At 29.0% G+C, this 25,761-nt stretch overlaps 3 protein-coding genes across 3 annotated transcripts; all 3 read left to right on the top strand.

The window, feature by feature from the left end:
- The first annotated feature begins 494 nt into the window (after positions 1–494).
- LOC107643727 (GDSL esterase/lipase At1g20120-like) lies at positions 495–4,245 on the top strand. The gene is made up of 5 exons (XM_016347454.3): positions 495–768; positions 1,208–1,338; positions 2,246–2,479; positions 3,573–3,828; positions 4,052–4,245. The coding sequence occupies exons 1-5, from the start codon at positions 495–497 to the stop codon at positions 4,243–4,245; spliced, it is 1,089 nt and encodes a 362-aa protein (XP_016202940.3).
- Positions 4,246–13,756: 9,511 nt separating this feature from the next.
- LOC107635449 (phospholipase D alpha 1-like) lies at positions 13,757–21,999 on the top strand. Its single transcript, XM_016339305.3, has 3 exons — positions 13,757–15,428; positions 15,860–16,309; positions 21,872–21,999. The coding sequence occupies exons 1-2, from the start codon at positions 13,757–13,759 to the stop codon at positions 16,306–16,308; spliced, it is 2,121 nt and encodes a 706-aa protein (XP_016194791.1). The 3' UTR covers position 16,309; positions 21,872–21,999.
- On the top strand, positions 16,256–24,124 carry LOC110268613 (GDSL esterase/lipase At1g20120-like). Its single transcript, XM_021115124.2, has 5 exons — positions 16,256–16,309; positions 16,396–16,475; positions 21,872–22,105; positions 23,436–23,691; positions 23,931–24,124. Exons 2-5 carry the CDS (start codon positions 16,431–16,433, stop codon positions 24,122–24,124), a joined length of 729 nt encoding a protein of 242 aa, XP_020970783.2. The 5' UTR covers positions 16,256–16,309; positions 16,396–16,430.
- The last annotated feature ends 1,637 nt before the right edge of the window (positions 24,125–25,761 follow it).

Here is a 25,761-nt window from a genome sequence, read left to right as displayed (position 1 = left end):
GAGACAATTAAAAGGTAGAATTAGTAACCTTATAATGCAAATTTAAGGTTTGACTTATATTCAAGGAAGAAAAAAAAATTTACTTTCACACTTTAATAAGGTTTTCACAAATTTTTTAAATTGCTATCTATTTTAATTTTCATTTACTTACAAGTAACACCTAGAGCTCTCAAATATTTTGTTAATAATTATAATTAATTAACATATATGCTTAACATTAATTTTACATTTTTTCCGTGAGAGAATTAACATTATTATTATCAACAAAATTAGTCACTAGTATAAATACGTATTATATTTATATAAAAATATATAATAACTAATTTTTAGTTCTGATTTTAGTATACAAATAATATTTTTATATTACTATAATATGAATATTTTTGTCTTAAACAAAATGTTTCAATATATGATGATTGACTCAACAAATATTCTCCAAATATAAATTTATATTCCAAAAAGGGGAACCAAAAGAGTGAAATTTAAATCACATGATGAAGCTTTCAACCTTCAATTATGTTTCTCCTCTTCTAGTTTTGTTTTATTCATTATTTGTTGTGACAGTAGCCAAATCGTCACAACAACCTACATATATGAACTATTCATTTCCTGCTGTCATAGCTTTTGGTGATTCAATCTTGGATACTGGCAACAACAATTACATTCTAACAGCTTTGAGGTCCAATTTTAAACCTTATGGCAGAGATTTCTTTGCAGAAGAATCCACCGGAAGGTTTTGCAATGGCAGAATCCCTTCAGATTTTTATGGTAATTAATTATTAACTAATAATAATGCCTTATTCCAATGGCCAGTTAAATATTCACTCTGTTTCTATATTTCATACCACCTTAAAAGATTTTGATATGATTTTTTAGTTAAAATAATAGTACATTTTAATAGACTATTTTTTATTCATATCTATCTTACAAAATTGTCTGAAAAAAATTTCGGACGAAATTTTAAACAAAATGTAAATTAGCAACAAAGTTTTTTGGGACAAAAAAAATTCGTTCCAATTTTGTTTGAAAAAAAATTTGTCTCTAATTTGTTCGAAATTTATTTTAATTTCGTCTCAAAATTCGTCCGAAAAAATCATATTTCTAGTAGTGGTAATATTTGTCATTTTGATAAAATACTTATTATGAATTCACAAATAGGAAAAAACTTGTACTAAAAGATTTGGATTTTTTTTTCTTTTTTTTTCAGTTGAAATACTTGGAATTAAGGATTCCATGCCACCTTATCTTGATCCAGATTTGGAGATTGAAGATCTCTTAAGTGGGGTGAGCTTTGCCTCTGCTGGTTCAGGATATGATCCTCTCACAGTTGAACTAGCTGTAATCTTCACTTTACTCCTCCATTATTGTCTCTTAAGAACATAGTTGAAAAAGTATCATAAAATATAAACACTTAGTTAACTCGAAATATTTAAATTATGGTTTAATTACGCGATTGGTTTTTATAGTTTCACCAAATTCGCAATTAGGTTCTTATATTTTTTTCTTTTTAATTATGTCCATATACTATTTTTAATTTTGTAATTAGGTTATTTTTGTATTAGAAACATTAAAGTTAACATAATATTCATTTTAAAAGACATGTGGTCAAAAATCTAATTAGAATTTTAATTGTGGGTACTTTCAATTTGCAAAAAAAAAAAAATTAATTAACTCTAATATTTTTTATACTAATAAGAACCTAATTATAAAATTTAAATTAGTGTAAAGACTTAATTAAAAAAAATTATAAAAATCTAATTATAAATTTTGTGAAATTATAAAAGTAAACAAGATAATTAAATCTTAAATTATATATATATATATATGAGTTATTTAAAATTTATTATACTATATATAATAAATGTTTAATTACTCTACTGGTTCTTATAGTTTCGCAAAATTTTCAATTAGGTCCCTATACTTTTTTTTCTTTTAATTGGGTCCCTGCACCAATTTTTTTTTTAGTTGGGTCCCTATAAAATTAAGCTAATTACTACTAAGAGGGACTTACTTGAAAAAAAATTTGGTGCAAGGACCCAATTAAAAAAAAAAGTATAGAGACCTAATTGAAAATTTCACAAAACTATAAGGACCAATAGAGTAATTAAATCTATAATAAATTTGATTATAAAGTTTTAAACTATAAGTGCTCATTCAAAACCTTAATTACTCCTAAGACTATGTATGTGTTACAAGATCCTCTAACAGTTTTCTTTTCTATTTATGATTTTGTTATATATATCAGTCAGTGTTGTCAACAGAGGATCAATTAGACATGTTCAAAGAATACATTGGAAAACTTAAGGGTGCTGTGGGAGAAGAAAGAACAGCTTACATTCTTGAAAAGAGCATAGTTCTCATCAGCATGGGAAGCAATGATATTGCAGGAACATATTTTCTCACACCATATAGGAGAGTCCATTACAATGTCAGACAATATTCAAGAAGGCTTATCAGATTAACAACAAGATTTATATTGGTATGTAAATACTTAATTACTATATATGCAATTGAATATTTAGAAGACCTTTGAATAATACTTATAGCTTGAATTGTTGGTTAAATAAGATAAGAGTTTTATTCTCACTTATGAAATTAGTGGTTTGTAGTTTTAATTTGGCCTAAAATTTTCAAATGCAAGAATAATGCTAGAAAATATTTAGTGGTTCTTTCTTTTAACTCCCCTAGGCCTAAAGTTAAGTGATATTAGAAGATATGGTACTTCTTAAAATGCAAAGGGTAATACTAGGGTGAGCACGGGTAGCGGGTACCTGATTACCTGTCCGAATTTGAACCGAATCAATTAAATTATTTCTGAAACCAATAGGTAATCAGGTCCAATTCGAACCAAATCGATGACTTTTGTTAGTGATTGGTTCGGGTATCGGTTTTGGGGGTGCGGAACCCAAACCAACCCGCGAACCTGATCATATATTAATCAAATAAAAAAAATAAAAAATATATATGATTTTTTCATTAGACAATGATTATTCATTATTAATATGTTTGGATTTTAATGAGTTTAGTTTTTAATATATTTGGTGTTTAACATGTTTGGATTATTTCTATTGATGTTACATATTTATTGTACTTGTTGAATTTTTAACATAAAAATTTGGTTTTTTTTTTTATAAATTTTAAAGTCATTGGGTACCCAATTACCCGAACCGAACCAACCCGTTCTTAATCGGTTTGGTTTAGTTCAGGTACATATACAAAAAAATGCAAATCCGAACCAAACCAAACCAATTACATTTTGATTGATTCGATTCTAATTTTACCATAAACCCGAATTAAACCGACTCGTGCTCACCCCTAGTAATACAAATCAAGTAATATTGAATTGTGTGTGATATTATTATGGTTCTGATTAGATAGACTATTGGTTTAATCGGATTAATCAGTCATTTAACTGTTTAATTTAATACAAGGAACATATATAATATGTCTCATGTCCCTTTATCAATAACACTACTTTACCATAATCAGTCATTTAACTATTGAAAAAGTTGAATTGTTAAATTCAAACAAATAGTATATGATGATGATGAATTGAATTGAATGAATAAAAGGAACTATATCGATTGGGAGCAAGAAGGATTGGAACAGTGAGCTTATCAGCATTAGGATGCATCCCAATGCAGAGGACAGTGAGAGGAGGCATAAAAAGGAATTGTGTGGAGCCAGTAACAAAGGCAGCACAAGTCTACAATACCATGCTCTATCAATCACTTATGGCTCTCAAGAAGACCCTCTCTGGTTCCAGAATTGTATACCTTGATGTCCATAATTCACTCAATATGCTCATTCAACACCCCAATCAATTTGGTCAGTTTTCTATACATATATAAACAATATTTTAACTATAAGACTAGAGTAGTTACACATATTGAAAATAATTATACAAGTTAAGGACATAATTTGAAACTTTTAAATAATAAATATTTTAAATAAATGAAATTATAGGTCTAATATACTAAAAAATATTTCACATTCATATTCTATGTGAAATTTTATACATATACTAATTGGTGAAGTGACTGTGGAACAGGGTTTGAGAGCGTGGACAGAGCATGCTGTGGCATTGCAAGTATGGAACTTGGCCCATTTTGTAGCACTTTCTCATTGAAAATATGCAAAGATGCATCCAAATATGTGTTCTGGGATAGTTATCACCCTACTGAGAGAACTTACGGCATTCTTACCTCAGATTTGATCAAAAAGACCATTGATCAATTTGTCTAAAATTCAATTTCTATATTAATTTGTCCAATGAATGATACATGTTATTGTACCAAACTAGCTAGAACCTAAGATTTGATTATTGCAATGAATTAAACACTACAAAAAAAAATCTGCCTGATTTATTGGCAAAATAACTAAAAAATCCGCTGGAAAATTATTTACTATTGAATTTAGTGAGAAACGAAATTAGACAATAAAAACTTCGTAAATAATTATTTACTAGCGAATATAAATTTTTAGTTGACAAAACTCTAAAGGTTGTTATTGTCGGAAAATTTTCATGGATAACTTTGGTGCTATAAATTAGATTTTTGAGTGTTTTTTACTATTAAATTTGTCTCTCAATAAATCTGATAATAATATATTACTTGTTAATAATTAAATTAATAATTATCAGCGCTTCAACTACTCATCCATGTAGCTCATCCAGTATTTTTAAAAAGAACACTGCACCATGTAGTTCATCCGGTATTTTCTCTATTTTGGGAATTGAAAATTTATCTTTCACTATAATGGTATTTAGTTAATTAGTTTCTACTTAATTATTGTTACCAAATTAAATAGATTACATTATATCAACTAATAAATACAGGTATTTTTTACGGTATGATGATAAATTCATACGTACTTATACGTTTAAAATATGAACAAATAATAATAAGTCACGTGGAATTTATTTTTCACATCCACATTTAGTTTTTTTAAAAATAATTATATATTATATCACAACTTTTACTAAAATATCATTTTAATTAAATAAAAATAAAAATAAAAATATTTAATTTTATAAAAAATCTTAAACATCCTTACTTTATTCGATTAGACAAAAATATCTTTTAAATCAATCAAATTTTAGAATTCAATTAATCATAATTTTATACTTTTAAATAATCTAAACAATAGAATAAAAATATGTATAAGAAACCAAAAAAAAAATTGATCGTTGTTTAGTCATTTGCTAAATTGAATGCAGATTTTACTATTGTCATCTTTGATGAGCTTGTGATATCAAATTCATGATAATTATCAAGGAGCTACCTTAATAATTAAGGTAATGCATTTTGTGTTTTAGAAATAATTCCTGCTTAGAAATATGTGTGAATGTTTTTTTCTATAGCAAATGTGTATCCATTTTAAACATGGGTTAGGGTTGAGTATAATGAGTTTAGTACTATAATTAAGTCATTAACAGAATATAGTTTAGAATGGTAAATCACATTAAGCTTTTGCTTTTACTATATACTGAGTATTGAATTTGCTTTATCAATATTTAGACTTTTTTTCTCAAGTCCTAACGTAATTAAAATATACAATAAAAATAAAAGTCTAACTCGATCAAAATTGTGACTATATAGCATGCACTACTATATTATCAGTTATTCATCTTTCTTTTTTTGTAATTAAACAAAATTAAACAGGATGTACTACTAGTTCTCGATGTTCATGCAGCTATTGCAAAAGATCCTCAGCACTTTCGGTAGATTGTTGTTTTTCAGGTGGAGAAATTTCGGATAGACAATTCTCTTTTGGAGAAGTATGCTTTTTTCTTGTTCAAAAATTTAATCTTTATTTATGCAGTTTCACTAAAATTATGTATTTGCTTTTATTTTTATCTTTAGTTATTAAATTATTTTTTTCTTAATGCTCTAGACGAAGTGCTTTGATAATTCACCGACTTTGTGTTCTCTTGAATGCTGAGAGTCTATCGTGATCTTTCTATAATACTAGAAGGAGAATCTGATTTGGATTTTGCATCAATTATGGTTCAGATTGGTTGACTTTTCTGCGAGCTTGAATAGTAAGACGCAACACATGTAAATTCTGATATATATAAATTCATAGGTCTATAACCCACACCACCTTGTTGGCTGTAACGAAATATTTAAATGAAACAGCTTCATGGCTTTTGTAGTTAATATAGTGTATCTGCTTAGCTTTTATGGGAATAATGAAATCATTCTTTTGTGAATTGTTATTGCATAATTTGGTTGTGTTTTTTCTCTTTTGAGCAGACCTATAAAAATTAGGCTCTGGTTGCTGGTTGGACCGGTTCGATGGCTCTATATGAATTAGCAGTTTTTGATCCCTCTGATCCTGTTCTTGACCCAATGTGGAGACAGGGTATGTTTGTTATAATCATACTGATTGACATTGATATACATTTTAATATTTTGTGTACAATACTTAATAGGCCTTTAGCCAAGCCAGTGTAGTAGCCGAAAAATCATAACAATGTATTTCACTACCATAACATCGTTTGTGATACATCGAATCCCTCATTTTGTGGACTGCAATTTTATTTGTAGCTTCGTCGCAAGATGCAATATAAGAATTTTTTTTTTTTTTTGTTTCCCACGGTATCCCCCAATCCGGCAGGTCAATGACTAATCCGTCGCAGTACTGAGCTCCATTTAAGGGTTTGCCGTTGGCCAATGGGTTGCTGCATGCACAAGGCGAGATTCGAACCCCCAACACTTGCTTAAGCGGACTAGTGAGCTAACCACTAGACCAACCCAACTTGGTTTATAAGAATATTTTTTATCCAATTGTTTTTGTGTACATAAATCAGCCCATTTACCATCTATACTTTTGTAAAGAAAGACATCACATTATTTACGCATACAAGAAATTCTGCTGTATAATTCACTCCTGCTGTTGTTCAGGAGGAAGATGAATAATTTACATTCATAAAAAGATTTAGATGAGTTGGGTGAAACACCAAATGAGGTTGAGTCTCGGCTTCTGTCGGAACTGTTTCTTTGTCACACACCATGGACCAGGAAATGTGCTAAGCTGCATTATATGCCAATCAAGAATACAGTCAGCCACGTCACACTGATTTCTCAAAATGAAACACTATCAAATAAATATTAAAATCAAAGACATCTATAAAGAAAATTAAAAAATTCAGCTGAAATTGACCATGAAATTAAAAAATATACTTTTTTGGAGAGGGTGAATTTAAATTAATTTGCTCGTGACCAGATAGGACAAATGGACAATTAAAAACACACGCATTGGAATACAGAGAAAAAACACACGCTTTATTTAACTAATTCCAATGCTAGTTCAAATAAAAAAAAATTCACCTGAATTTCTAACTTAGAAAGGTGAATATAGAGAAAATTCTTAAGGTTAAATAAAAAGCCTTTATAGGAGAGAAAAGGGTATGAAGTCCTCAAAGAGTAGTACTTCCAATGTGGACTAAAATTATAATTTAGAACCTTGAGATGCATAATTTTCAATATGAAACCTTCCAAGTTCCAAGTCTCAATGGTAGTTTTGTTGCTAATGCTGCTGCTAGAGACAGTCGAATTAAGTTTGACCTGAGCTCGCGCTCGATGCCTTCCCTTGAAGATGTCCTGCCCCAACTTCCTAGTCTCACTTTGTGTGTCCATGAATGGTTTCCTTTCTGTTGCTGTGACAGTCAAAATTAGGACATATTATAACTGGAAACAAAACATTCTATCAATTGGAGGCGGCATAATGATTTGAACAAATCAACAATGCTATTAATTAAGTTGGTACTTTCACTTGACGTGAAGCACAAGTGAAATTCAAAACACAAAATCAATCATTTTACAAATAATCCCATGCCTGGCATGATATGTGTGACTCTTCGAGTAAATGCCAGTTTCAAGGGGAGTGTAGGAGAGGGATTATAAGGCAAAAGTTCAACCCATTAATGAATGTGAATAAGAAGAAATTGTGAATAATACTTTCTCTACCAAAATATGCCCAATTTGGTATCCATCCAAAAGTTGGGGACCAGAGGAATTGAGACAGTGGCATAAATATATTCTCTGGCATAAATTTTCGTATCTATTATATAAATAATTATCTAAAAGAATAAATTTAAATAATTTTACAAAACATTTTTAATTATTAGTAATATCAAATTAAATTTATTTAACATAGTGCCATAGTAGCATCATAAATACTTTTAGAAAAGTATATGGAACCAAACAAAAGGTGATCAGCCAAAAAGTAAACAAAACCGTTTAATTAGAATCACTTTTTGAATAATATATTTGAAAACTGCTCTTGGGATCACGAAACACAAACTAAAACCTGATTTTTCATGAAACCCAAACACATTTTGGCTGATTTTTGGCTGATATGCTTTTGATTCCCTAATTGTTCTCACCCCACAAAAACACACTTACCTCAGTTACCTGCGCATAAAGTGCGAACATTAGCTGTCTCCTCCAACAATCACGCCTAAAAAGGTTCTCTCTCTATCTCTCTCTCTCTCAAAAAAAAAAAGCTTAACATCACAATTCGCAAGTACAAAACTCACATAAAACGCAAATCCCATTCGTTTATTTATTTTCCTTCTTTAATTGAGTTGAATAATGAACCGGAACTTAAAAAATCGGTGTGGTTCTTTAAAAAATTGATTTAAAAATTTAATTTTTAAAAAGTTGCTTTTTAAAAATATATATTATATTATATATAAAAAGTTATTTTATTATATATTATTTAATAAACTCATGTTAAATTTTTAAAATTTTCAAAGCTCTAAATTTATCGATTCAATAATTGGTCTAGATATTATGTAACTTTACATAAATAGTTAAATGCATCTAAGCTAGCTGCTTTTTCATTGGTTAAGATGTTAATAAAAATTTAACCATCCCTTTAATTACAAAAAGTTGAATGAATGAGAGAAAAAAAAGGGAATCGAAAAAGGTGAGGTTTTTGACGGAAAATTACGAGCTACAGCCACTGAAGCAGAGAGAGAAAGAGAAAGAGAAGAGTTTTGTCGGGTTGTGAGAAGAGAAGAAGCTGAAAATGGGTTTTCAGACACTCTCGAGAAGAGGAATGCTAGGGGACCAGTAATTTTAGTGTTTTGTAACCATCAATTGGTCATTAATAGTATTTTTAATAGTGTGAAATTATATCTAATAATAAAAGATCACTCACTTTTATTTTGATGGTTAAGTGTTGGGCAAAAAATATAAAAATTGCTGGCCCTTAGACTTTTCCCTCTCGAGAATTCCTTGTTGCCTCATTGCGTCTACGCTCTATGTACTGTTTTTAATTATAAATTAAGTAACGAACAGTGGCTAATAAATATTATTATTTTAAAAAATATTAGGAATATTAAAATTTTTTATTATTTTATTATTAATTTATTTTTTTAATTTAATAATTAAATAATATATTTTATTTTATATTTTTAAATAATAATAATTAATAAATAATAAAATTTTAATATGTTTTATTATTTTATTAATATCTTATCAATAATAATTTGTACTTATATTTACATAAGTTTTATATATAAAAAATAATGATTATGTTATGTATATCAACTAATAAATATAATTCAATAAAGTATTAGATCACTGAATGCTCACTGCATTCATTAAAAATAATGAGATGCTACAAAATTGAACTAGATAGATGATCTTTTTATAAGGTATTTACATTATTTTAATTTTTCCTATACTTTTAAATTAAAATATTATTCATAAAATAATTATAATAACATGAAATTAGAGAATTTGCTACATAATTGCTTCTCTAATAGGATTAACATCTCAAATAAATTATACCAAATACAGTATTGTACAAGAACTTAAATATCCAACAAACATATGCATAATGCATTATGTTATACATGATTACTATTTAATATTTAATTTATCTACTTACTCAACATTATCAATTTAACTCTTCCTTTAATTTATTTGTAAAACTATATATGGTAGTCTACCAAAAACTATATATATGGAAAATTATATTTTTTTTGTTACACTAGATATATAGTAGATTTACTTTTAATAAGCAAGTTTATGTACTTTCAATTAATAAAAATAAATCTCGATAAGTTATTATCCCTTCCCCCTCCAAAAAAAAAAAGTGCGAACACAATACTGTTTTGTAATGACTTAATTTTTATACGGCATTGTTTTTTTTTTTTTTTTGAAATAAAGGAAGCTCAACACATTAAAGTAAAGCATAAGAAATAAAGAAGAAGACATACAACGAGCTACCAACGAAACCAACACCTAACAATCCCAGACCTATCAATAGCCTCCCCCAGAATCACCACCACGCCATTCTGTATAGCTCATCACCGTCTTTGTGTGAATGACCTCCAGACTTGCTCTTGTATTCTTAAAGATTTGTGCATTCCATTCCAACCAAATGTTCCAAATTACTGCAAAGAACACTATCATCCACATCTTCTGCCCTTGTTGTCTATTATGTAAGCCATGCCAATTTTCAAACATTTCTCTAATGGTTCTAGGGATCACCCACTCTCCACCTAGTGACCTCAACCACTTGCACCACACAGCTACCTCACACCTAAGGAATAAATGCTCAGCAAATTTCTTAGTACACAGAATGTTGACTCGTGTATAATTACGGCATTGTTTTTTAAAAAATTTTGTATGTGTATTTAATTATATATTGGTGACGTCTATGATGAATAAATATGTTTGGTGGCTAAAATGGCTAAATAAAATATTTGGAGGAGTTGAGAAGTGGAAGGAAATATGTAACTAACTGTGAGAATAAGATCTGTTAAAATCTTCTAAGAGTAAAACTTTTTTGTCTAAAGTTAATAGTGAGATAGGAGAAGATAATAATTTTGCTATATGAGAGTAAGAAAACAATGCTTTTCTCAATTTACATAATTTACGTGCAGATTTAAACTTTTAATATTAAATATTTTAATTTCATAATAAGTTTGAATACCAAATGAGATAAAAATAAAAATAAAAAAAATAACTACAAATGAAAAATTACATCTTAAAAAACAATTAAATAAATGACTGCAAATATTTCTATAAGTTAAAAGTATAAGTTAAAAATGTTATAATAGTCAAATAAAATTTGACAATTTTTGTTTCTTTTTTCCTATGGAACCAAAAAAAGAGAAATAATTAATTTAAATTTTTGTTGATAAAATCTTAAATGCAGATAAATATCATATTTTTATTTACTTAAAAAATATTTAATTCAAATATAGTTATAACTTAAAATTAATTTGTAGATAATTGGTATATACTAATCATGCATTACACAAATGATAAACAAATTAAAAGTGTAAAATTCAAAATAATTTTAATATTTGATGATCATTCTTACAATCTAAGTTCTATATATATTATGTGTCATTGAATTACCAATTATACTGTTACAATAAATTCATATCAAGAAAGGATATTTAATAAAATTTTCAGTTTAAATTTTATAAAATGTTTACTTAACAAATAAGATAAAAATAAAAAAAATATATAATAAAGATTTTTAAAATAAAAATAAATATAATTTAACTGAAAAGTACATTTACTTAGATAAAACATATTAATAAACTATTTCAGTCTCAAAATTACGCCAATATCTTATTTTGATTTTTGTTACAAGCATGTTCTAAATTGATTTTATGTAAATCGAATCAATTTGATTCAATTTAGCATGTATATGTTGTAATAGTAGTAAATCTAATTTATTTGAGTTATATAGAATCATTTAAGATATGTTTGTAACGAAAATTAAAATAGGACATTAACATAATTTTAAGACGGAAATGATTTATCAGTGTGTTTTACTCTTGAATATACTCTTAAATGCAGGTAAATATTAATTTTGTTATTTATTTACCGAATACTTCATTCATATACATAGTTGTAACTTAAATAAATTAGAAGATAAATAATACTTATAATGTATTACACAAATAATAAAAATATTAAAATAATTTATAATTTAAAGTAATTCTAAAATAAATATCATTGTAAAATAAATTAAACTATTTTTTATTTTAGAATATTCAAAATTTATAATTATATATAACATATATTATTAATAATATAAATATTTTGTTTTATAGTAACAATATTTGGATAAAATACTCTACAAAAATTAAGACACCAACTAATAGTCAATAACATAAAATTACGATGAAATGATGCCTATTTACATAATTTTTTAGTTAATATTTGTTAATACGTGATTTCATGCCTCCATCAATCTCGTCTTAAATAATTAATGGAATAAATTATGTTTTTTATTTAAGTTTAAAAAAAAGCATAATACATAGATAGATTTTTTTTCATAACAAATATGATTTCATTTATTATTTATTACAAATTATATTAACTTGGCAAAATATTACAAATGGTTGAATATAATTATTTATTGCATAATTTTAATTATGTAATATGACTTTTCCTTATCATTGGCCAGCCTGTTTTTATACAGTTGCCCCTACTTTTTTCAATCACGTACATAATTTTGAGCAATGTCGAATCAAATTTCAAGAATATTCATCGTCTACTGTCACACTCCTGGGATGTGTTTTATTAGTCAACAAAAATCTAAAACTATGTTGCATCTCACCATATTGTTTTATTATTTACATGTCACACCCCTGGGATGTGTTTTATTGTTGCTAACTCTTTCAAGCTGATAGGTTCCTGAAACTCGGTAACTCTTTCTAAGTTTTGTTATTAGCCTTTGTTCCTTCTCATTCTTTTCTTCTTAGATTTTGTATGTACGTGATTGTACAGGGAACTAAGCTTTTGTTTCGTGGGATCTTCGATTTTACATTCAATCTGTCCACACTTCCAGGTTAGCACTGGCAGCGGTTTTGCTAAACATTTTTGCAATGTGGGTATAAACGAAAATGAAAATTTTATGCTATTTTAGAGAATAATCTTATTTTATACTTCCCCATATCTACTTCATCAGTCGCACAAAATTGCGCCTTCTCTTTTAAGCTGATCTTTGTTTCCTGAAACTCGTTAAGAGTGCTCTCTAGGTTTTGTTATTAGCCTTTGTTCTTTTTCATTCTTTTCTTCTTAGATTTTGTATGTATGTGTTTGTATGGAGAGGAGATCCTGACAGGAAAGATGATAAGAATGTGAAAGCAGTTAGCTTTTGTTTCGTGCGATCTTCAATCTTACATTCAATCTTTTCACTTCCAGCAGGCTAGCAATGGCAGCGGTTTTGTTAAACGGAACCATACAGGTAGTTATTTCGGGGATTGAAAATGGCACCAAGGCCGGTAGCATTACCTCGGTTAGTCATTTAGTCCCATTTCCAATGACTTGCTTTCACTGCTGCATTTAACCCTAAGAGAGAGCTAATATTTTTTACTCTTGTATTTAAAATTGTACATATTGTCAGAGAAAGACAATCCCGAAGCTTAAGGAAATATGTACTCTGAATTTGGCTAATTATATGGTAATTATGAATGGGTGTCTAAATTTTTTTAATTTACTTTTTATATTAAATTTTAATAAATTAGATACTATCTTTAAGCACCATAGTAATTAGCTTAGAATTTAATTGGCTTCCTTTTCATTAATTATATATACATTGCGCTACTGTCCTTCAGATTGCTCAAAAAAACACGGGGAAACATGTAACTGGATACCATGTGGCTATTTTTGTGGGGCAAACCAAATGTGTAAGCAAAAATATAGAACAACCCAACAATTCTAGTTGGGAAGTGCGCTTGGATTTTGTATGTTGCCTTAAAGCATCAAAAATGGTATTCGTCCTGCACTGTGACGACAACTATGCAAAACCTACTGGTCAGCTACCAATTGATGCCTTTGCACAAGCATGGGTACTTGCTGGGGATATCTCGGAAAAGTGTCCTATAGACAGAAGGCTCGAACTAGTGGATGAGAATGAGAAGCCATTGAATGCATCAATCCACCTGAGGCTGCAGTTTTCTAAAGCTAAAAAATGGCTAGGGCTTCCCACCAGATGCTTTCCACAGAGAATTGGATGTGAGGTAACTCTTTTCCAAGATGCTCATACCCGGGATGAATTTGTCCAGAGAAAAGCCGATGCCGGACTTGGGAAATACGAGTCCCACGGATGCTGGGAGGATATGTTTGATAAAATCAATGGAGCAAAACACTTCATATACATTACAGCCTGGTCTCTTGACACTAAGATAACCCTCATAAGGGATCCAAGGATGAATCCTGGAAGTGTCCAAACACTTGGTGAGCTGCTCAAGAAAAAAGAGAAAGATGGTGTAAGAGTTGTACTACTTCTTTGGAACGATGTAACAGCTGTTCGGTTATTTAAAAATGAAGGACTCATGGGTACTTGTGACAAAGAAACGGAACGGTATTTCAAAGGCACTGGTGTGGAGTGTGTTCTACGTACTCATGAGAAATGGATGTGTTCTCATCACGAGAAAGTGGTGATTGTGGACGCTCCATTGACCAATAATGCGAAGAGAAGATTAGTGAGTTTTATCGGGGGTTTAGATCTCTGCAAAGGAAGATTCGACACTCCATCACATCCACTTTTTAGCAGTTTGGGCCCGGACGGTGAGCACAGCAGGGATTTTCATCAACCCAACTTTGAAGGTACTGCAATCACAAAAGGAGGCCCTAGAGAACCGTGGCATGACGCGCACTGTCGCCTTGAAGGGCCTGTTGCATGGGATGTTTATAAAAACTTTGTGGAGAGCATCAGGAAGGAAGGTAAAGAGGACATACTTGTTCCAGATAAACAGGTTGAAGATGTCATGGGTGACCGTGGCATTGTGGAGAGCTGCAAGAAGGAAGGAAAAGAGGGCATACTTGTTCCACAGAAACAGGTTAAAGATGTCATAAGTGACCAACAAATAATTGAGCCTAATCATGAGACGTGGAATGCTCAGTTGTTTAGAGAAGCTGCTGAAACAAAAAAAGGTTTTCGAGGGAAGAATAAGAAGACAGATCGGAGCATTCACGATGCGTATATATATGCTATTAGAGCTGCCGAGCGCTTCATCTATATTGAGAACCAGTATTTTATAGGAAATAGTTCTGAAAAAAATGATGCTTCACATCAAATTGCAACGGAGCTTACACTTAAAATTGTTAGTAAGATTAAAGCCAAGGAAAGGTTCGCTGTGTATGTTGTCATTCCCATGTGGCCTGAGGGTATCCCAGAATGTTCCTTTGTTCGGAAAATGTTAGATTTGCAGAAAGGAACAATAGAAAAGATGTACAGGGACATTAATCAAGCAATCAAGGAAGCGGGAATTGATGAAGAACCTCAAAATTATTTGGCATTCTTCTGCCTTGGAAATCGAGAGGTGAAGAAGCAAGGAGAGTATGAACCTCCAGACAAGCCATCCAAAGGTTCCAGTTACCAGAAAGCCCAAGAGGCCAGGCGCTTCATGATTTATGTACATTCTAAGCTAATGATAGGTATGTCGAAAGTTAATCTAAACTTTTACTATATTAAATCACTAAGACTACCAAACTCAGTTAAAAACTTATGATACGTGCGTCTAGTGAGAAGGTGAACTTGGTTGTTATTGTATACAGTGGAAACTCAGGTGCAGTCGACTTCATGTGTGAAGTTGATACCTAAAAATTGTTAGATAATTTGATTGATTTGACTAAATTTTTATTTAATGACTCTCAGATATCAACTTCACGTGAAGTCTACTTCACCTGAATTTTTTTTATCGTATGTATATAAGGCGACTAATTAATATAACTAATTCAAATTCTAACTAACTTGTTAAGTTATAACAGACCGTATAAATATATGCTATGACTAATAATTTTTACTTTTTTTTTTTAAATAAAAACACAAACTAAACATAATCTTACTTTTTCTCTATTATTGGCAGTTGATGATGAATACATAATCATTGGATCGGCCAACATCAACCAGAGATCCATGGATGGTGGTAGAGACACTGAGATTGGCATGGGAGCTTACCAACCCTACTATTTGGCTAGCGGGCCAAACGGTGCAACGGGCCAGGTGCATGATTTCCGCAGGTCCTTGTGGTTGGAGCATCTTGGCAAACATGAAAACACCTTCCTCAACCCTGAGAGTAAAGCATGTATTGAGAAGGTGAACCAGTTTGCTGAGGAGAATTGGAAATCATATTCCGATATATCTAGCGTTGACCTTCATGGCCACCTTCTTCGCTATCCTTATCACATTTCTGACGATGGAACCATCACAGAGCTTCCTGGATTTGAGTTCTTTCCGGACACTAATGCTGAGATTCTAGGAAAGGATGACATATACACGAGGCTTCCATTTATTCGGGATCTTCTTCTAGGTTGAGGTATTCCTTCGTTGCTTTATTTATGGTGGCATCCTGATACATTTTGATTTCTTTTTGCTTCAGACTAATACTTGTCTTTAATTTAGTTGCATGTTGAGAGTTAACTATCTCATGACATTTGATGTTTTCGGGAGGTTCTTTGAACTTCACATGCACCTACCACCGGGTATCTTTTCTTAATAATCTAAGCTTTCTTTTGTGTGTTTCGTTTAGGATCGGCAAATTTGAATTCAATTAAGGAAAAGTATAGGTAAACAATGAAAATATTAAACAATGTAAACAATAGATATATCGGATGTTCATTTTACTAGTGTACGGATGGTTATTTTAATATTAAAATTTAGAGGGTTAATTTGGAGGTGTAGTGTGTTTTATGGATATTTTTTATTAATTTTTTTTAATTATCAAATACCAAATATTTTGGTTTTTTTTAAACACGCATTAGTACTTATTACTTATTAATAACCATTTTTTGCATGTGATTAAATTCTTTTTTAAATGTTGTGAAATATAGAACCATCAGGTACGTGGATTACTGGTTATCTAGTTAGCGGTGGATTTGATTTTTTTTTAATGAAAAGAGCATTCTGATGGGTTTAGTAACCTTAATTATTACAGGATATATATGTAAAGAGCATTCTGATGGGTAGTGATAAATCCAGAAAATTTTATGAGTGGACAAAATATACATAACATGATAATTATTTTTATAATTATATTTATTATTATAAAATATAATTAATTTTCAAATTATCTCACAAATAAATTAAAACAATAAAATAATTATTTAAATAATAATCTGTTAATAATTCAACATCACAAAATTAAAATTAAAATTAAAATTAAATTCACTAATCAAATATAATTTTAAAATCAATTCATAAAACAAAATAAAAAAACACTTGTAAAAGTAGTAGTGAAACCATATATACACAATATACTATTGTTGCTTTGGCTATAATTTTTTTTGATTTTGTGCTAAAATTAATCACATAAATAAGAAAAAAAAGAAACATGTAATAAGGCATGAGTTTAATTTTTTTTCACATATATGAACTAATTCTCACTTCACTAAAAAGATCTTAAATAAAATCATATAGAAAGATGAATCAAAATTGATAGTGAAGTTAATAGTTGAGAACAGTTAAATAATTTGACTGATTTGACCAAAATTTTATCTAGTGACTCTCAATTATTAACTTTACATAAAGTTAATTGTACCTGAATTTCTATCTTAATATATTTAAATGGAAGATATTATTCTTAAAAATAGAGACAACAATCACGCATTCACGTAGTCAATGGAGCAAAATAATGTTCAAGAGAAAAAACAGATGACAACATTAAATATCTAAATTACTTGAATAATTTTTAAACAACACTTTGAAAAATTAAAATGATTCAAATTGATTAAATTACTATTATTAGTTTTTTTATTATTTATTTAATTATTTTTATTAAATAATTAATATAATATTTTATAAAATAATAAAATCATTTAATTTCTTTTTTTTTATTTGTATATAGATGTTGTGAACCAAAAAAATAAATATGAATGGGGTCAAATTTATTTACTTTGTGGGGACAAAAAAATATTTTTACTATATACTACATATAAAATTTTTAAAACTCAGTGGGGCACTTGCCCCACACTAATTAATATAAATCCGTCCTTGCTGATGGGTTTAGTAACCCTTAATTATTACAGGATATATATTTTTTAATTTTAAATATTTTTAATGATAACTTAAATTTACATTTCTTTTTATAAAAAAATTAAAAAAATTACTAATTAGCTACCATTAAATTAGGCTGACAATTTATATCCTAGCTGCGGGTATCCAACTCGATTCACTCCGTTTGGGTAGGATAGGGCGCGGGTATCCAACCCGGTCCAACCCGTTTGGGTAGGGTAGGGTACGGCTCGGGTATTCTTGCAAGTAGGGTAGGGTACGAGTTTAGGGTGTATCCTATTCTATTCTATCCACACCTCATATATAACACATATTTTTTAAAAATTAGATATATAATAAAGGAAGTGAGAGTTAAATCCACAACCTCCCTTACGTAATGATTTACAATAAGTGAACAGCCTTTAAACTAGTTAGTTAATTTAATAATTTAAAGTATTAGTTTTTTATTTTTTATGTTATTAATATGTATAAAATTCAAAATGAATGAATTTTATATTTACTTTAGAAAGATTTGATATTTCTACGGTAGGATAGAATAAGGTATGATTTAGAATTTTAAGGTGCGGATAGGGTTAGGATTGAGAAATTCTCAACTCACGAGTAGAATAGAATAAAGTTTTAATAAAATTTTTAACTTATAGATAAAATTAGAGTAAATTTCAAATCCTACCCTACCCTACGATTACCAGCCCTACATTGAATGCAGCTCTTGTTAGCTAACAAAGTGGTTATTCCTTTAAATAATCAACGGTCCAACCACAACTTGAGCGATGGTATTAATATCGCCACTCTAACAACTTGAGCGATGGACCGATGGTGTTAATATCGCCACTCTCATTGACGTGTTTGATGGAGAGCCATATATATCACAGTCACTTCCACCACTGACCCACTCACTCTTCCATTCCAGAGTGTTCACATCCACTCCAACGTGTTGATAGAGTTGGAGTAGGAATCAAACTCTACGCTAATAAAGAGTAAAATCCCTCTCCGATTCTTAACCATTTACGAAATTGACCTAGCGCTTTCTTATCATTAGAAATTAACAACGCGGTCCTTAATCATTCTCTCTATGTGATTAAAAAAATTCTTTTATCGGTACTTCCGGTTAAAAGGGTCCTTTCAGTCACACAGAGAAAATAGATAAGGACTGTGTTGTTATTTTCTAATGGTGAGGGGACCGGAGAAGGATTTTACTTAAAATTGGAAAATAAATTAAAAAAAAATATTGTTTTAAGTTTTGCATCTAATGCATTCTGCCATATTTTACATGTGGACGGAGAGCAAACAATGTTAAACTTAATAGATAGCACGAATTTATTAACAACGAGACTTAACATAAAAGTGATAATTATTTGGGTTGATTAAGCATTATTATGTCTTAGATTCAGAGTTTTAAGAATGACATGTATGTTCTATATTGTTGAATCTAAATAAAAAAAAGTTAGTCCAAAATTATTATTCCATACACTTTTTTCTAGAAAAATTAAACTATTTTTTTATTAGTGGAATTAAATTCATCAACCATAATTTTAATAGTAGAGTTACACGTAAAAATTAAATATTCTTTTTAGATTTTTAGAAGTGATATTTGTTTCATTCAAATGTTTGTAATATGACGAATTAATTTTAATTTAATTTTACGTATTTTAATTTTGTTTATTTAGTTACTAATTTGAATTTTATGTCAGAGAATTTAGAATTTTCTTTATTTAACCTAAAATTGAGTGAGTTTCTTTGATTTAATTTTCAAACCAATGAATAAATTAGATTGAGGTATTTTTTTCTTGTTGCATCAAGAAATTGAATATAAAGAGAATCAGTTGATTTTTCATATATGATATTACAAGACTTCCAATTTTACCTTTTTTTTTTTAATTTAGATTCTCTATTGCTGCAAAAAGCTTGGAATTTGGGTAATTATATGATAATTATGAATGGGTGTTTATATTTTCTCTTTTTCTAATTTACTTTTTATAATAAATTTTAATAAATTAGATACTATCTTTAAGCACACCATAGTAATTAACTTAGAATTTAATTGGCTTCCTTTTCATTAAATATATATACATTGCGCTACTGTGCTTCAGATTGCTCAAAAACACACAGGGAAACATGTAAACAAAAAAAATATATATATATAACATTGTTTTCCTCAGTCTTTTCACTTAATAGCTTTTTCACAATACCTTATTTTCTTGCTTTTTACATTTGAATATAAACAAAAATATATAACATTGACACAAAAATACAAACAGCAAACCATAAAGGAGATAATGAATCACAACCTTAATTCTATATGTTAAATTCAATTTTTAAACTTAAAACATTGTTCTTTATCTTGACGAATTGTTTTTTTTAGTGTTGGTGTAATGAGCTCAAATGAAAATCAATTTTTCTTATCTGCTCTAAGTCATAGCTAGGGGTTTTTCTCAAGCTCAACTCCTTATTTCTTGAATCAACTGTAATCTTTTTTATCTTTTCTTCATTGAAACTATAAAATTAAGGATTTAAAATTTGATTTGAGGCTTAATCGAGGAGATGATTGTAGTAGCAAATTGTTTATCCAATGAGATCCCAAATTTACATGCTTGAGATTGTGCTTTGCCTCTAAAAAATGATGTAAGCCATTAATTCACCACAAAAAAATTCAGAATTGAAGTGTTTAAATGTATTGTGTTATCAAATGTACAGGGAATCAGCCTCTTTATAGAGGAATTACAGAAATAGAAATAACTAGAAAATAGGAAAGAAGGAAAAATACTAGCCTAAAATAAAGGAAAGATTTCTAATCATAAAATCCCTAAAATTAAGCTAAACCCAAAAAGGAAAAGATTTATAATTAATTCTATTTACATAAAAGATTCATTAAAGGAATTAGGAATCTGATTTTGATTTGATTTAGTCAACACTCCCCCTCAAGCTGGCTTGAAGATATCATTCATTGACAGCTTGCTTATTATGCTATCAAAAGTCTTCTTGGGTAATCCTTTAGTTAGAATATCTGCTAATTGTTCCGTGGTTGGAACATATGAGATGCAAATCTGTCCTCTCTCAATATTTTCCCTGATAAAATGCTTGTCAACTTCAACATGTTTAGTTCTATCATGCAACACTGGATTATGAGAAATGAAAATTGCAGATTTGTTGTCACAATACAACCTCATTGGTGGAGGATGGAAACTTTTAGTTCTTGTAGGATTTTCTCTACCCATATTGCTTCACATATTCCATGAGCCACTGCTCTAAACTCGGCTTCTGCACTACTTCGTGCTACAACACTCTGTTTTTTACTCCTCCAACTAACCAGGTTTCTGCCAATAAAAGTACAATACCCAAATGTTGACCTTCTATCCATGACATTCCCAACCCAATCTACATCTGTATAAGTTTCTACTTGAAGATGTCCATGCTTTTTATAGAGTAACACTTTCCCAGGCGACCCTTTCAAGTACCTTAGGATTCTAAAGACAGCATCCATGTGTTCTTGACCAGGTGAATGCATAAACTGGCTTACCATGCTCACAGCAAAGGCTATATCCAGGCGGGTATGGGATAAATAGATTAGCCTCCCTACCAATCGCTGATATCTCCCTTTGTCCATTACATTTTCTGGTTCAGCTGGCTTCAATTTTAAGTTAGGCTCTATAGGTGTTTCAGTAGCTTTACAACCAAGTATAGAGATCTAATTGAAAATTTCACAAAACTATAAGGACCAACAGAGTAATTAAACCTATAATAAATTTGATTATAAATTTTTAAACTATAAGTGCTCATTCAAAACCTTAATTACTCCTAAGACTATGTATGTGTTACAAGATCCTCTAACAATTTTCTTTTCTATTTATGATTTTGTTATATATATCAGTCAGTGTTGTCAACAGAGGATCAATTAGACATGTTCAAAGAATACATTGGAAAACTTAAGGGTGCTGTGGGAGAAGAAAGAACAGCTTACATTCTTGAAAAGAGCATAGTTCTCATCAGCATGGGAAGCAATGATATTGCAGGAACATATTTTCTCACACCATATAGGAGAGTCCATTACAATGTCAGACAATATTCAAGAAGGCTTATCAGATTAACAACAAGATTTATATTGGTATGTAAATACTTAATTACTCTATATGCAATTGAATATTTAGAAGACCTTTATTTGAATAATACTTATAGCTTGAATTGTTGGTTAAATAAGATAAGAGTTTTATTCTCACTTATGAAATTAGTAGTATGTAGTTTTAATTTGGCCTAAAATTTTCAAATGCAAGAATAATGCTAGAAAATATTTAGTGGTTTGTATGAATATGAATTTGGGATTAAGAAGCCACTCAGATAAAGACGTCTAAAACGTCTTTTTTTAAAGATGTTTTTGAGTAATTAAAATTTAATATATATAATCAATTAAATTATGTTATTTTTGTCAAAATTAGGCTAGACAAATTGATTTAACTGAAAAAATGGTGAATCAAATCTTGAACTGGTCTAAATTAATATTATTTTTTTATAAAAAAATATTACTACAATACTCTTATTATAGAGAATGATTAAAATACTCTTATTATATATATATATATATATATATATATATATATATATATATATATTAATTTTAAAAATTCTAAATCATAATCCTACAATAGAAAAATAAAGAACTAAAATTTAGGATTCTCAAAATTAATATATATAATAGAAGTATTTTAGTCATTTTTTATAATAGGGTATTGTAGTCATTTTCTATAAAAAATGATATTAATTTAGACCAGTTCAAGATTTGATTCACCATTTTTCGGTCAAATCAATTTGTCTAGCCTAATTTTAATAAAAATAACACAATTTAATCGATTATATGTGTTAAATTTTAATTATTAAAAAACATCTTTATAAAAAAACGTTTTCAGTGTCTTTATCTAAGTGACTCCCTTCGAATTATGAACAAGTGTTTTTGTTTAATGAGTGGTTCTTTCTTTTAACTCCCTAGGCCTAAAGTTAAGTGATATTAGAATATGGTACTTCTTAAAATGCAAAGGGTAATACAAATCAAGTAGTATTGAATTGTGTGTGATATTATTATGGTTCCGATTAGATAGACTATTAGTTTAATCGGATTAATCAGTCATTTAACTGTTTAATTTAATACAAGGAACATATATAAGGTGAAAACTCGAGTGAAGTCGACTTGACATGAAGTTGATACCTGAGAGCTGTTGGATGAAAATTTAGTCAAATCAGTCAAATCATCTAACGGCTCTCAAATATCAACTTCACGTGAAGTCAACTTCACCTGAGTTTCCACCCATATATAATATGTCTCATGTTCCTTTATCAATAACACTACTTTACCATAATCAGTCATTTAACTATTGAAAAAGTTGAATTATTAGATTCAAACAAATAGTATATAATGATGATGAATTGAATTGAATGAATAAAAGGAACTATATCGATTGGGAGCAAGAAGGATTGGAACAGTGAGCTTATCAGCATTAGGATGCATCCCAATGCAGAGGACAGTGAGAGGAGGCATAAAAAGGAATTGTGTGGAACCAGTAACAAAGGCAGCACAAGTCTACAATACCATGCTCTATCAATCACTTATGGCTCTCAAGAAGACCCTCTCTGGTTCCAGAATTGTATACCTTGATGTTCATAATTCACTCAATATGCTTATTCAACACCCCAACCAATTTGGTCAGTTTATTTTCTATATCTATATCTGTCTTTATTTTAAGGTGAAAATTCACGTGGATTTAATTTCATCTGAAGTTAATAGCTGAGAGTGATTAAAAAATTTGACTGATTTGACTAAATTGTCATCTAACAACTTTTAATTATCAACTTCACGTGAAGTTAACTACGCTTGAATTTACATTCATATTCATATGGGAAATTTGATATATATAGTAATTATTTAAGTGACTGTGGAACAGGATTTGAAAGCGTGGATAGAGCATGTTGTGGCATTGCAAGCATGGAACTTGACCTATTTTGTAGTACTTTTTCATTGAAAATCTGCACAGATGCATCCAAATATGTCTTCTGGGACAGTTATCATCCTACCGAGAGAACTTACAGTATTATTACCTCAGATTTAATAAAAAAGACCATTGATCAATTTGTCTAAAATTGAATTTAATTTCCATATTAATTATTTGTCTAATGAATTATGCATATTATAATTTACCAAGCTAGCTAGGACCTAAGATTTGATTATTTCAATGAATAAAAATTAGACTTTGTTATTAATTGTGATTTAACATCGTTTTTATTAGGAAAATTCGTTCCCTGTCACTTTAACAAGCATGCTCTAATTGATTTTCATAAAAAAAGGTTTAACTATTTTTTTATTATTTTAAAAAATAAAAAAACATAAAACAAAAACAAAATAAAATGTTAAAAATCTGTAAATTAATATGCATAATATACACAAGTATATAGTAGTTGAATTTTAGAATGAATCAATATTTCAACTTCCATTAGATAATTAATTGTAAGAAAAATAATAATTAAAAAACAAGACTTTCAAGTACAAATATTGTTAGATAATTGATTCAAAAAGTCTTGGATGAATGTATGTAATTAAAAAAAAAAAAAAAGGGTTTGACCCGCATCCCTTGGTGCAACTTGTTGCATATATATTCATTCGGAAATAATTTTTGTAAGACTTTCAATTTGGTTTTTCTTTTTATCTAATTTTTGGTCTCTTTCTCCATGTGCTTAGATCTCAAGTAGTTAAGCATCGTTTAGTTTTTCTTCTCAACTCTTTTTTGCTGTCATGGGTAATGCAAGATTCTAGTATGAGAAATTATCTTTGAACGCAACTTCACTATTACATAATTGACTTTTACTAACATTTAAAAATTGTTACCAAATTATATTAAAATATTATCTATGTATATTAGTAACATTTTAACAAATATTAAATATACCCTATGTTACTAAAGAGTTTTACTAATATTTTTCTAAAGATTTAATAACATTTAGTAAAAATGTTACAAAAGATATTCTATAGTAATATTTTAAGAAATGTTATAATAGATATTTCTTAGTAACACTTAGAGAAATGTTACAATAGATAGTTTTTGTAACACTTAAAAAAATATTACCATAAATATTTTTTGTAACACTTAAAAAATATTACAATAGATATTTTATGTAACATTTAAAAAAATGTTACCATAGATATTTTTTGTAATAGTTAGAAAAATGTTACCATAGATATTTATTGTAACACTTAAAAAATATTACAAAAGATCTTTAGTAATATTTTTTTAGTTATATTATACTATTTTTTATTTTATATTATACACAATATAAATATACTAAAATTAATTACTACAACATAAAATATTTCATTAAATTCACAAAATAAAATTTGTATAGACTCTTTTATTAATTAATAATCATTGTATAAGTTTGCTTCATGATGCAAATAAAATGAGAAAAAAATACTTATAGTACTTAAACTCTATTTCCATTGCGAATATCGCATTTGACAACAACTGACAAGTCTCCTACGCGCTCTTCATGCATAATTGAATTTGGAGAATTTGATTCATTCTTTATATTGGATTCCATGACATGCTGTATTGCCTTGATGGCCATGAATATCGAGATATCAACAAATCGACTCTACAGCAGGAAAGCTTTTCTATCTCTGACCACTCTCTCCTCTTCAACATTCCCCCATGTAACTTCTATCTCTATATCTGACTGAATCCTCAAAACAGGCACTCCAAGTTAGCTCTAGATAAACCAAAC

Source organism: Arachis ipaensis, chromosome B1 (genome assembly GCF_059453495.1).
Source record: "Arachis ipaensis isolate K30076 ecotype BB chromosome B1, ASM5945349v1, whole genome shotgun sequence".
In the NCBI taxonomy this organism is placed as follows: domain Eukaryota; kingdom Viridiplantae; phylum Streptophyta; class Magnoliopsida; order Fabales; family Fabaceae; genus Arachis; species Arachis ipaensis.
The sequence above is the reverse complement of the archived record's forward strand: the minus strand, read 5'-3'. Positions and strand labels throughout refer to the sequence as shown.